Source organism: Rattus norvegicus, chromosome 12 (genome assembly GCF_021556685.1).
Source record: "Rattus norvegicus strain SHRSP/BbbUtx chromosome 12, alternate assembly SHRSP_T2T, whole genome shotgun sequence".
NCBI lineage: Eukaryota > Metazoa > Chordata > Mammalia > Rodentia > Muridae > Rattus > Rattus norvegicus.
In genome coordinates, this window is record NC_141545.1 from 19,089,142 (window position 1) to 19,103,784 (window position 14,643).

Sequence of the window (14,643 nt, forward strand, 5' to 3'; positions counted from 1 at the left end):
GCCAGAAAATGTTATGTAGGAAAGAAGAAAGGGGTGAACGGTCTTGATTCCAAAGCGCCAACAAACAGAGTGAAGAAAAATACCAATCACATCTGTAATCCCAGCAGTTGGGTGGTGGAGGCAGGAGAATCAAAAGTTCAAGTCACCCTTGGGTTTACCGCAAGTTCTAGGGCAGCCTGGGCTACACGAGGCCATGTCTCAATGATAACAACAATAACAAACAAAAGACCCAAAAGCACTGTGGCTGAACAAACTGTCTATAACTACACAACCTTAGTGGTCTTGTCATTGGCTGTGTGACCCTAGGCAGAGTGCTCAACTTTTCTGTTCCTTGTTTGTCATATGGTGATGACAAAGGTGGGTACAGTGCGGGCCTGCCTTGAAGATTCAGTATGTTTTCATTTCTAAAGTGCTTAGCACACTGCTTCACACACAGTCAGTGCAACATGAGGGATTGCAAATAAAATATAAATTATTCCCCGAGGAGGCTGCTGTTAAAAAGGTGGGTGCAGAGTCTAAATTGTTCCTATGGTGTAGTAATCCTTCCCAAGTTCAATTTCCTCTTACAGGTGAAAGTACGTGGGACTTGAAAAAGCAGGTGATCTGGGGAGGAAAAGCCCACTGAATATACATGTGCACACAGTTGCTGTTTTTACGGCCCCAGGGTGATGGAGAGTGAAGACTCCCTGCACCGCCTTTGCAGAAGGTGCACTCGGATGGATTAGCTCAATGGTAAACAAAAGGAGAGCGCCAGTGTGTGAGTCTGTGTTTGCTCAGGGTTTAGACTTTGCCCTGCGGAAGCCCTGATAGTCACAGGTTAATGAACGAGGTGAAGCTGATCGTTCTAAAGGCATCAGCAGAGAGTAGAGCCTTGTGATTCACTCCTACATATTAACATCGTTGGTTGTTGTTCATCAAGAGACCTGTCGGGTGGCAATGTCACAACGGCAAACCGTAGCATAGGTGGTCCCTCCTCCTACCTAAAATAACAAGGCTTATATGTACAGAACGGATGACAGTGTGGCATGCACACACACACACACATACACTCACACACACACATGCATGCGTGTTTATGTGAGTTATGTCCTGTGTGTGCAGGTGCCTTTGGCATCCAGAAGAGGGCGTTGGAACCCCTGAGCTGGAGTTATTGCCAGTTGAGAGCCTGAAATAGATGCTGGGAACCAAACTCAGATCCTCTGTAAGAGTAGTGGGCAATATTAAGCACTGAGCCATCCCTCCAGCTCTGGTTTATATTTCTTAGGTGAATTTTGCTTAAGAACAGTCTAGAGTGATAATGCATTTAATACATGTGGTCTGCAGAGCCCTGGACCCCCTCTGATGCCCCCCGGTTCACCTATGAATGTTCAGGGCCCATTCTGGTAGGACGCTCTTCTGCCCTTCGGTGGATCAGGAGAGTCTCTGATCTCATAGGCCATGTACATCCAAGGATAGGAGGGAGAGAGAGCAAGAACATACCCCTCCCAACTCCAACACACATTCCAGGAGGGGACAGTTGCTCTGCCCATGACTTGTAGAACACATGCTCAGTTTACTTCACTGTTTATAGCCCAGGGCTCTTGAATTTTTTTTTTTTTGGTTCTTTTTTTTGGAGCTGGGGACTGAACCCAGGGCCTTGCGCTTCCTAGGCAAGCGCTCTACCACTGAGCTAAATCCCCAACCCCGCTCTTGAATTTTTAAAGAATTCAATAAACACTGATTCTTATTATCTGTCTATCCATCTACCCATCAACCCAACCATCCATCCACTTAACACCCATCCACTCACATCTACTTATTGCCTGCTCATCCACCCATCCACCTATCCACACCCCGTCACTCCTCTACTTATTCACTGACTCACCTACACATCTACCCATCCATCCACTCACCCATCAACGCACTCACCTATCATCCATCAACCCACCTACCATTCCACCTGTTCATCCATCCATTCATCATTCATCCATTCATCACCCATTCACACCATCCATCCATTCATCATCCATCCACTCACTCAACTACTAACCCATCCATCCATGTATCCACCCACACACTCATACATACACCTATTTACTAACTCACCCATTCATCTACCCATTCACCCACACACTCATTGACGTACCATTCGTCTATCTATCCACTCATCTGCCTACGAACCCACCCATCTCTCTGCCCACCAACCAAAATACCCACCAACCATTCACTTGCTCATCTACCTACCCATCTATTTACCCCTACAGGCAGCCATCTTTGCTTCACATGGCCTCCCTCAGACCCCAACTCCATCAGACTTTCAGTAAACAAGGACCAGCCCTATTTTACTTGGTGCTTGGCTCCCAGGCTCTAGATGTTGAATGGATTGTGGCAAGTTTTCCATTAAAACAATAATATTATGCTATAAGAGTCTGAAGACAGAAATGCAGACTTGCAAGCTGGCTGTTGTTCAACCCTCTGAAGTTAAGGAGAATGTCTGAGACTGAGACATCTCTATGTCATCTGAAGTCTGAACACCTATGTGGTGATCTCTCTCTATGTCCTCCGCATTCATGGTTCCTTAATGCTGTGCTGTGACATGGGACAAACACCATCTCCTCTGCTTCTATTGCCACCCAAAGACTGTATTTGACTTTAAGAGCTCTGTCATAGCTCCGGGAACTCTGTGCATGTTTTATAAAAAAATTTTTTAAAATATTGATATAGGATATCAACACTGAGCGATTTATTCAGCCATCTACTTACACTCAAAAACGGGAGAGGGTGGTGTGGTGCCAAGATAATTTCCTTCCGAATTAACAGAAGAGAATGTTTGCATTTTTTATTTTGCTTAATTCTGCCTTTGAAAATTAGCATATCATACATGGATTATAATTCACTGAGCTATTTATCCATACCAATATTTCACAGCGATCACCAGTGGGTTAAAAAAAAAAAACAACAAACCCTTGGCAGCTGTGAGAACGGCCACTGTTTCCCAACTGTGGGTTGTTTTTCCCGTTTTTATTGTACTGCTAAATATCTCAATAAATCAGTGATGGAGAAAATACCTCCACAAATTTGTGAGAAAAATAACATTACAGAACTATTAACAATAATGAGATTTGTGAGAAGATCCCCAGTGCCTGGACTTCCATCTCAGAACAGGAGAGGACAGCATGGTTGTTTTTATCTCAAGAGAACGCTGGGCACTGAGTGCAGGTGACCCACGTGTCACCACTCTGTGCCCTGGCCAGAAGGGATCAGCCATCACCCTTCACACATCTCACACACAAGGCCAGGTCTACTGGCTGGTCCTGGGATGGATCTGAAAGGATGAATTCCTAGGTGACATGTGTCCTAGGTGACTGTCCCCTGGGTGACAGGCCTATTGTATAGCTGGTCCCCCAAGTGACTGACTTGTCCCCTGGGTGACTGCTCAGTCACTGGGTAATGGGTGTCCTGGGTGACAGACCCCCTAGGTGATGGGTCTCTTAGATGATCCCTAGACAGTTAACACATGTCAGATTCACCTCTGCCTGGTCCCCAGATGCCTGATCCTTTGATAGCATCGAGAGATAATTCCATGGGTGACCTTTGGTTCCTGGTGACTGATTCTCAGAATAAACTGACCCTTGACTGACTGACTGATCCCCTAGGTGATTGATCTCTGCATGACTGGTCCTCAAATGACTGATCTCTGGATGAATCCTCAGGTGACTGACCCCTGGATACTCTTCTCTGAGCGACTCCTCCATGACTGATCACCAGTAACTGATTCCTGGACGATCAATCTTGATTCTTAGCTCACTGTCGGAGAAAGTCTGCCTGGAGGTCTTAAGAAAGCAGCGAGGAAGCACCAGGATAAAAACTGTGAATGTTCCTGAGGAAGCGTCACTGTCACCGCAGACCTAACATCTCACAAAGATGAGTGGAACTGCGGAGTTCTGCTCTCTGCATGGGTGTTCCTTAGAGAACACAGACTCTGATTTTTCCTTCTCCACTGTGCTGTTCACCCTGAGAGAGGAGAATGGAGGTCTTAAAAACAGAAGGCTCTTCCAGTATAAACACAGCTGCTGTCAAAGGCTATGCTTGGTTCTAGAGGATGGAAAGAATCAGTTCTTAGCTCTCCATGCCTGCATCTCCCCAGCTCCAATGTAGGAGATGCATTTGTTCATAGGCTACGCCATCTTTTCTGAACCAAGGCAGGGCCCGATGCAGCATTACCAAGGGGCCTTGGCTGGATGTATCCTTCAACATCCAGGCATAGCGCTGTAGGTGTCGGGGGCAGACGGTGTGCAGATACCAAAGTTTGATTTCATGGCCAATTAAACAGGGTCTCCATGCTGAATGAAACTGTCACTCACCACTAAGTTACACAGCCAACAGCCTGACCAGCATCCTGACCAGCAGCCTGCAGTACTGAGTGAGTAGATGTTTGGCAGTTGTTTATTTCTTAAGCGCTGCCTTTTCTCTTTGTATGAATGTTTAAGCTAGGAGGTGAGGCTTAAATACAGCTGCTAATAAAAAAAAAAGCCTTTTGTCTGGTCCTTGCCCAAGGTAGCAGACAGCACTTGGTGTGTGTAGCAATGGCCAGTGAAAGAGACTGATCCAGGAAAGGACACCCAGGCATTTTGGGTGAGGGTAGGGAGGACACACACACACACACACACACACACACACACACACAGAGAGAGAGAGAGAGAGAGAGAGAGAGAGAGAGAGAGAGAGAGAGAGAATGTGTTGATGTGTTGACATGACTCAGAGCTCCAGCTGAGGTCTACTTGCTGTACCATCTCAAACTTTCAAAGAATATGAATATCTATCTATCTATCTATCTATCTATCTATCTATCTATCTATCTATCTATCTATCTATCTATCTATCTATCTATCTATCTATCTATCTTCCATCCACCCGCCCCCACCAACCCATTCACCCATCCATTCATCCACCCATCCATCCATCCACCCATACCCACCCATCCATCCATCCATCCATCTATCCATCCATCCATCCATCTACCTACCCATCCATCCATCCATCCATCCATCCATCCACCTACCTACCTATCACGTGTGCACTTGCATGTGTGCATGTGTGTTGCATGTGTGCATGTGTGCATGTGTGCATGTGTACATGCGCAGATGCCATTTCTCAGGTACTATCCCCTCGGCTTTAGAGGCAGGATCTCGCAGTGCCTTGCTGACTTATTTGATCTTAAGGAGCACAGGTTGTAGGAATCTAAGTCTAGGCCTCGTGCTTGTAATGCAAGCACTTCATCAACTGAGCCATCTCCCCAGCTTGGTACTAGTTAATTTTGAAACTGGGTCTGCCTACCTAGGTAGCCTGGGCTGGCCTAGAATTCACTATCCTCCTGCCTCATCCTCTGGAATGCTGGGAAGACAGGTCGGCCACCAGGCCCAGCTGGAAAGTATTGGTTTTCTTCTTTGTTCAGTTAAAATTCACCCCACCAAGAACTGAAAGTCACAATGAATGGGAAAGGACTTGGGGTGCACCCAGGAGGGTGGACAGGCCCTGCCCCTTGTATGCAGGCTAAGGCATCATCTGTGAGAACAGCAATATAATGTCTGCCCGCCTTGGGTGCGTCCTAAATATATATTTCATGGCCGCTTTGGAGAGGAAAGTATATTTATAATGCCTTTAGTGCCATTCCAGTGTATTGTGTAAATATGTAAATTAGCCTCTGAGAGCTACACAGCAAAATGCCTTGGAAAATTTTCGTGAATAAATCATTCGAGTCTGCCCCCACCACATAGCTGCTTTCCAGATGCCTTTTGCGACACAATTCCAGGGGAGATGCGCTCAAAATTTAGAGAAATGAACCCAGCTGGTCAGCCATCCTGGTGGAGCTTGATGGCCATGTCCTCCGGCTGCACTCAGGGATCACCCGCTCTAGAGTAAGAGGCTCTGTGATGCAGCCTGAGGCCACTGCCATCAGCACTGTGGGGTGGAGCAGCCACGGCCTCCTCGCAAAGGCTTCAGGGGTGAAGACAGGGATGGGGACAGATGGGGGACACAGTGTTCACAGGGGCAGGCAGGGATGGACACATCAGGCTGAACAGACCATCTGGGCCATGGGACACCTAAGTGTCTCTCTCCCCTGGATGCCAGTCAGGCAGGGCTCTGCCTGGAGAAGGCCTTGCCAAGGAGCTTCAGTGGAGAAAATGAGAAGATACAGTGTTTAATGGTTTGTGTAATGAGGCCTGAAATAGATGACAGCTGAGATCCAGAGGCCCCTGGGTCCCAGCAAGGTGTTTAAATATTGACGATCTATAAAAGCTCACGTGTCACTGTGAGCTGGGGCCGGCTTGGGTTGTAAAGGGGACGGGATAGCTTGCTGTGTTAGTTTTTCAGTGGAAGACCCCGGTCCAGCAGCCCACCACGGTCAGGTTATCAGCATTCACAAGGGGACATGGTTGGCGATCGCCTTCCAGTATTGGTGGCAGGACATAGAGTCACTGCAGAGGGCCAGTTGGCTGTCCTTGGGGTCATGGTGAGGACCAAATGATCAGAGGACCTTCACTGATTTGATGACTCCTGTCTCTAGAGCTGGTCAATGCCTTACTCCTTGGATATCAGCTAATCCAGCAAGGGGAAGCCAAAGATTCTTTTCCTTTTCCCTTCCTCCCTTCCTCCCTCCCTCCCTCGCTCCCTCTCTTCTTCCTCTCTTCGTCCCTTTCTCTCTTCCTTCGTGTACTTTCATTCTCCGACAATTTCACATCTTATAACATTTCCCCACTGCCCTCCAGGAAGACGTTTTAAAAGGTGTGCTTGTTCTGCATGAGTGTGTGGGTATAGTCATGTCCATACAGGCATGAGCACCATGCACCATGGGCATGTGCATGTGCGTGTTGTAGAACATGTATGCAGGTCAGAGGATATCTCTGGCCCTTAGCTCCCTCTTTATCTGAAACGATATCTCGTTTGCTTACATTATGCCAGCGACTAGCCAGCTCACGAGCTTTCGGCGACTCTCCCATCTCCACCTCCCAGCTCATTGTGGGAGCACCAGGTCGCAGACGGCCTGCTAGATCCACAGTTTAGGTAGGCTCTAAGGCTGGGTAATCCTGTGGCCCTTTAGTCCAGTTCCTCATAGTGTGGTAAGTCCCAACAGTAAAATCATCTCGTTCCTACTTCGTGACTGTAATTTTGCCACTGTTATGAATTGCAATGTAAGTACCTGTGCTCTCTGGTGGCCTTAGCAAGTCCTGTGAAAGAGTCATTGATCCCCACAAGGGTTGTGACCCACAGGTTAAGGACCTCTGCTCTAAGGCTTTAGACTCTGGTCATCACACTTGTGCATCAGGTACTTTAGCCACTAGGCAATCTCCCCAGGGCGACTTCCCAGTCTATTTCCCCTTAGATGTTTCCAGAACACACTTCTAACTTAAAACCATCCAGAAGCAACATGGGAGGGGGAAGGGAGGAGAATTATGTCCCCAGGATGTGACATCGAGGCTCTTCCCCTGTTGTCTCACAGCCTTCTTAAATACCAGACCAAAATGGCTCCTAACACAGAATCCCATCCGGCACTGGGGAGAAAATGCCTTCCTGAAGAGAACCTGGTGTTTCATCTGTGTTCATGCTTGGGTGTTCCTTGTGAGCCTTGTGACCATCTGAAGGTCATGGTGAGGCTACTTAGCATTCTCCATGCTTGGGACTTCCCCTAACCCAGAGCTCCCAGTTACCACCCAACTCAAACCACCAGAAACTCACTTTCCAATAACATCCACCCTTCATCACTGAAGGGGACGTGCACACACAGTAGGTATGAATGTAGATTAGTTCTGCTACTGAGGAGAATAGGATGGGAGTCCTCAAAAATCTAAAAACAAGACTGCAGATGATCCAGCTGTCTGGGTGCTGGCTGTACAGCCAAAGAAAATGAGGTTAGTATGTCAAATATAGATAGCTTTGCCATCTAAGATAGGAAGTCAGCCTAGAGGTCTGTCAGTGGATGAATGGAAGAAGGAAGTGTGATTTAAATACTCAAGGAAGCATTGCTTAGCCATAAGAAGAGTCAAGTTCTGTCCTTTGTAGCAAAATGTATGGAGCTGGAGGAGACCATGGTAAGTTAAATAACATAGGCACAGGAATACAAGTATTTGCACTCTGTCTCAAATGTAGGGACCAGTGAAGAAATACAATATGGAGGCAGAACATGAGTTACTAAGGATCGCTGTGGTTGGGTGTGGTCAGTGCATGCTCTTGTGGCACCATGCTTGGCATATAACCTGCCTCCTACAGGCTTGTGGGCTGAATGCTTGGTTACCAACTGGGGGAACTATTTCAGAGGTGGACCTAGCTAGAGGAAGTAGGCCACTGTCAGTGGGCCCTTGTCCCAGGCCCCTTCCTGTCTCTCTGCTTCCTGTCTACCAGGAAGTAAACAGTTCCCCTCTACTATGCTCTCCTGCTAACATGTACAGCCAAATGTATGGGACTAAGTGACCACAGACCGAACCCTCCGAGACGTGAGCTAAGACAAGTCTTCCTTCCTTAAGCTCCTCAGTCCCAGCTGTGTGAAGGTAACAGAGCATACAGAAAAATACCACACTGTGGGCTGGGATGTGGACCAGGTGGGAGAGCATGCAAAAAGTCCTGGGTTCCAGCCACTACATAAAACTCCATAGAATGATGTACACCTACGATCCCAGCACTCGGGAGGTGGTGGCAGGAGGATCACTCTTGGCTACACGGAGAGTACAAGGCCAACCTGAGTTGCATGGGACACTCTCAAAAAACGAAAACACACTGAATCCCATTAATATGTAATTGATACTTCTTTTTTTTTTTCAGAGCTGGGGAGCGAACCCAGGGCCTTGTGCTTGTTAGGCAAGTGCTCTACCACTGAGCTAAATCCCCAACCCCGAGACTTCTTTTAAAATGAGCAAGAGAGGGCTGGAATGATGGCTCAGGGGGTAAGAACACTGGGTGCTCTACCATAGTACCTGGGTTTGACTCCTGGCACCTAACTGGTGACTCTAGTTACCAATGTTCTCGTCTCACCTCCTCAAGCATCAGGTACACATGTGGTGCACAGATATACATGCAAGCAAAACACTTGTATGTATATAATAAAAATAAAATGATTTCTTAAAAAGTGAGCAAGATATAAAAAAGGTAAGGAGGAAGAAGGTAGGGCAGGAGTAGTTCTGTGCGTGCTCATGTGTGTGCACGTGTGTGCATGCGTATGCCTATGTGTATGTGTACAGGTGCATATGTGTGAGAGTGTATGTGTACACACACATGCATGTTCAAGGGTGCATGTGCTGGTGTGTGGATGTGTGTGCATATGTCTGCATGTGAGCATGTGTGAGTGGGCACGTGGTGTATGCTCCTTGTGTGTGGCTGTTCACATCCCTGTGCACACACACAGGCCAGAGAAGGATATCAGGTGCCCTGATCTGTCACTGTCTGTCTTATTCTCTTGAGACAGGATCTCCCACTGAGCCTGCAGCGAGGCTGGCAGTCAGTAATCCCTAGCAATCCTCCTGTCTCCACCTCCCACAGCACTGGAGGTACAGGTACAGGTGCACATATAGCCACGCCTTGCTTCTGATGTGGTGCTACAGATCTGAACTCAGGTCCTCAGGCTTGCACAGCAAGCTTTCTCACTCAAGCCTTCTCGCCAGCCCAGGAATGGAGCTTAGCCTTCCTTTTCAGGAGCCCAAGAGACACAGAAGTTGATGTGTCGTTTTCTCTATTAATAAGGACGTTTGTAATTATCCGAAGTAAGCGAGGTTCTTTCCACAGGCTGCCAGCATTAGACCCCTGAGACGAGCCTCTGAGACACTTCTAGATCTTCCTGATGAGCCGAAACATCTTCAAGTGTCCTTCGCCTCTCGTCTACCCTTTTCCGAGAGTGACAATTATCATCTTTCGGAGTGTCATGCGGTTAAAGCATCAGAAATTGAATGCCCGAGAGGTTAACAGCACATCTGTGGTTACTAGGCACTCAGAAGAGGAACAAGAAATGAATCTCCTCTTCCACACATGACCCCTACCTCAGCCCTGCTAGGGAAATGCAGGGAGAGGAGGCCGCATGGACCAACTGCCTTCAAAGTGACCAAGATACCACCAGGTGGGCAGTGCCTGATGTCCAGTCAGGATTGCATGGCCCCATGGCTCCTACCTGATGGTCTGGCTTCTATGACGTAGCCTGTAGTGGGTGTGTTCCCTGTGTTCCCTTCTGTCCACTGAAGGGTCAGCTCAGAGGCAGATTTGGTGACAAGGACATTTCTTGGAGATCCTGGGGACCCTGTGGGATAAAAAGAGCAAAGAGAGTAGATATTGGCTTTGAGGGGACTGGGGATCTCTTAGTGGTGACAGAAGTGTTGAGTTTATTAAAGATTTTTAATTACCTATTATGTATCTATGTATCTATATATTTATGTATTTATGTGTCTATGTATCTATGTATCTATCTATGTATCTATGTATCTATCTATGTATCTATGTATCTATCTATGTATCTATGTATCTATCTATGTATCTATGTATCTATGTATGTATGTATGTATGTATGTATCTATCTATCTATCTATCTATCTATCTATCTATCTATCTATCTATCTATGATGTGTGTATATATGCATGCTCTCACCCATACATGTACTGGTGCCTGCAGAGGACAGAAAAGGACACCAAAGTTTTTAGATCAGCAGCTCTTACCCTGTGGATCACAACTGCTTTGGGGGTCTCACACTAAATATCCTGCATGTGCAATATTGACATTATGATTCATAACAGTAGTGAAATTACAGTTATGAAGTAGCAACAAATAATTTTATGTTTGGAGGTTACCACAACATGAGGAACTGTGTTAAAGGGAAGCAGCACCAGGAAGGTTGAGAACTCCTGCCTTAGATCCAGAGTTTACAGAGGGAACTGAACTCGGGTCCCCTGAAAGAGCAACACGCACTCTTGACCACTGAGCCATCTCTCCAGCCCAGGACTGTTTTCAGGACAGGGTTTTGATACACAGCAAAGGTTGGCCCTAACCTTGTGATCTCCCGAGTGCTGGGATTACAGGCATGTGCCACCCTGTTCCTTCCCTCATTCCTCCATGGGTTTGGTATGAGGAGTGAAGGGTCGGTGACTCAGAAAATGTGGACCCAGAGGGAGTGATTTGGGAAGGCCGGTTACACCGTTGTCAGTGTGCGACAGAGCAATTACGATCTGCTCAGGAAGACGCTGAGCGCAGTTAGGATTATCTGCCTGTGAGATCTCCAAGTCTCTGTCCTTTTGTGCTTATATTTAGCTCTGTTTCTTACAGTCTTGATAGGAAAAAGGTTTTGAATGACGCATACACAGGACACAGGAATTTGAGAGACATGTTGGTGAATCTCAGAACATGGCACAGGAACACACATGCACACATATGTTGGCATCTAGAAGAAAAGTTTCAAATGCCCAGTGAAGTCCAAAACTGACTCGTGAAAAATAAATTAATTCAATTAAAAAAGCTGGGCTGGAGAGATGACTGGGTCAGTGAAGTCCCCGTTACACAAGCATGAGGCACAGGGTTGGGATCCCTGGCACCCACGCCAAGCTCAGTACAACTGTGTGTGCATCTTCAATCCTAGCACACAAGAGAGGTGCTGGGCGCTGGGGCATTCTTGGAGCTCACTGGCCACCCTGTCTTGTTGGTTAGTGAGCACAGGGCTCATCAAGAGACCTTGTCTCCAAGAACAGGTGCAAGAGCGATTAGGAAAGGCGCTCAATGTGGACTCCTGGCATCTGCAGGCACACGCTGTGCTTGCAGACTGCAGTGCACACATACAGTACACACATGCATATGCACACACAGAATTTAAGGAAAAGGAGTTGGGGCTGGGTGTGTACCTGTTATTCCTACACAGGGGAGACAGATAAACGAGAGTCCTTTGGATTCCCTGACTGGTCTAGGCAAATTGGCAAGTAATTTGCCAGGATCAGTAAGAGGCCCTTTCTCAAGAAAAATGCAGAGGACAATGGAGAAAGGCGTCCACTGTCAACCTTTGGCTTCCACAGGTGTATACACATACACACATGCTCACACATGCGTGCGAACACACACGTGTGCATGCATGCTCACACATATACATGCATGGGCATTCACACACCCCCCACACACTCATACATGCAGGCACACCCCCCAAAACAAACAAACAGACAAACAAACAGACAGACAGACAGACAGACAAAAATAAAACAGGAGGTAAGCGGACAGACAGAGACGATGTAGGCCAAAAGTTGTCCAGTGCTGTTCTTCAAACACTGGTCTGCCTCTTGGAGTATGAACCAGACTGAAGGGCTGCTGAGGTGGACCAGCCCTCCCTTATAACTCAAGAACACTAGGGGTTTCTTATTCGTTTTAATTCAAATATGACTCATAGCTGGACGTGGTGATGTATCCAATTACTTGAGAAACTGAGGTGGGAAGATTGTCCTGAGTTTGAGTCCAGTCTGGGCTACACATAAAGATTGTGTATATTAAAAAGGTTTTATAATTATCATTTAATTTTTCTTAAGGTGTTTTAGTTTGTTTTAGCTAGAAAACAAAAAAAAAATCTATATACTTAAGACCAAAATCTTGCTTCTATGTATGTAACAAGTGTACTCACAGAAGCTCATGTTCTCTGTAGTTTGCTTTGGATTTTTTAAAACTTTTTTGAGCAGGGTCTCATATAGCTCAGGTTTGCCACAAGCTCTTCAGTGAGGATGGCCTTGGGATTCCAGGTGTGCACTGCTGTGCCTGGCTTATGATGCGTTTTGGAAACTTCCAAGGCATTTTCTGGCTGCTAGACCCCAAAACTTTGTTTGAGAATGTTCCTAAATCCCCATCCACAAAGCAAGTTAGAGCTATGAGGTACAGTCCACTCACCCTCGGCTGGCCCTGCAGTGACATTGGCTTGGAGTTCTGGCCCGTAGGCGATGGTTCGCGCCTGAACACGGAAGAAATAGGTCACTCCCTTGGTGAGGTCCCGCACCTTCAGCCACCGTTGCCAGTTCCCTTTCACATCCACGGTCACCACCTTGCTCACGCCTGAAATGGCCACAAAAGTGCAGGGAAGAGGAGGCTAAGCTTGGAGAAGCAATTGAGCACACCTGATCTGTAGCGATAAGAGGGGAGACAGCCCTGGCAGCTCACTAAAGGAGCATTGCTTACAATTAGGAGGACTTTAAACGGTGATCTGGCCAATTTTCATCTGAGATAAGTGTAATTAGAGTTTAAGCTTGATAAGTGACTCTGTCCAAGAAACCACCAGGCCTGTGACAGTCACAAAGGGAATGGCTCAGGCCTCACTGAGGGCAGTGGACAGGAGGGGAAGTGCCTGGGAAGGGCTCCCAGACTGTATCCTGGAGACCACCCTCTTCGCTCTGCTTCCAGCTCCTACAGAGTCCTGCCTCAGTTACAGAGTTGACTGCACACTTCCTGAGTTAGTCAGTATAGAAGGCAGGGTGTGGAAGAGGCTGGATTCAGTTCAAAGGTGAGCTTCCCTCAGTGACCAGTCTGCAGCCTGACACAGCTGACATGTGTGTGACTTGCAAGCCTCAGGCAACTTTTGGGAACATTGCCCAGGTAAGATGGTCTTAAAGCCATGCTTCTGGGTATTGGTCCTTAGTTCAGAGAATGAGGATCACACAAGACAACATTTCTGTACAGAAATATGCAAACAAACCCATAATATTCCATTAAGAACTGTAGTGTCCTCATTCATGGATATGTTTCAGATTCCCTGATTTTTTCCTGAGACTGAGAATATGTGTATGTGAGTGTATACAGGGACATTTACAGACTACATACACATGATTTACCCACAGAACCAGAGTTAATCTGTCTTTTTATGGTACAATGCTGGCATCCTTTGTATATCTCTTTGCAACAACTATTGAGCCTTTATTAAGTCAAATAGGGTTGAGATAAATATGATCATTGTGCAATAGTAGTGACAGTTCATCTGACACCAAGACAGCCAGAGTGGCTAATGAGATGGTAATACACTGACCAAACTTCAGTCTGATTACTAAGATGGCTACTGAGTGGCTAATGGGATTGTAAGAAACACTACATGGATACACTGAACAAACCAGTTTAATTACTGAGATGGCTACTGAGTAACTAGTGGGAGGGTAGGATACACTGTGTGGATACACTGAACAAACTTCAGTTTAATTACTGAGATGGCTACTGAGTAACTAGTGGGAGGGTAGGATACACTGTGTGGATACACTGAACAAACTTCAGTTTTGGGTATGAATCTAGTAAACAATTGACCTGGCGACTGAAACAGCCACTGAGTGGCTAATAAGAGGGTAGTGCATTCAGGATTGATACTCTGGATGAGACAATTCACGTCTTGGCCAACATGAGAAAGGATGGAGGGGGAAATTTGTTGCCCTACTTGACACTGTGCACACTCTATAACTTATAGATAATTTAGTTCTCCGATTTAAATACTTTTGAATTGTGGCTGATTTCCAGTAAATGATACTACAGAGGAAGAATCAAAGAGTAATGAACATCGCTACACAATTAGACAGTGAGATTTAACATTTAGTGGAAAGAGTAAACACTTAAAATTACATAAACATGCGCTTCCCATGGGGGCAAATGAGGTTCTTTGTTTCCATAGGTTTGAAAACAATGCAATGTTTATG

General features: G+C 46.5%; 1 protein-coding gene across 1 annotated transcript in view; it reads right to left on the reverse strand.

Annotated features, from left to right (window-relative positions):
• Nucleotides 1-14,643, reverse strand: part of Sdk1 (sidekick cell adhesion molecule 1) — a 983,759-nt gene that overhangs the window by 30,145 nt on the left and 938,971 nt on the right. Inside the window, 2 exon segments of the mRNA NM_001447264.1 lie at nucleotides 10,133-10,258; nucleotides 12,866-13,027. Of these exon segments, the coding sequence (NP_001434193.1) occupies nucleotides 10,133-10,258; nucleotides 12,866-13,027 (288 nt within the window).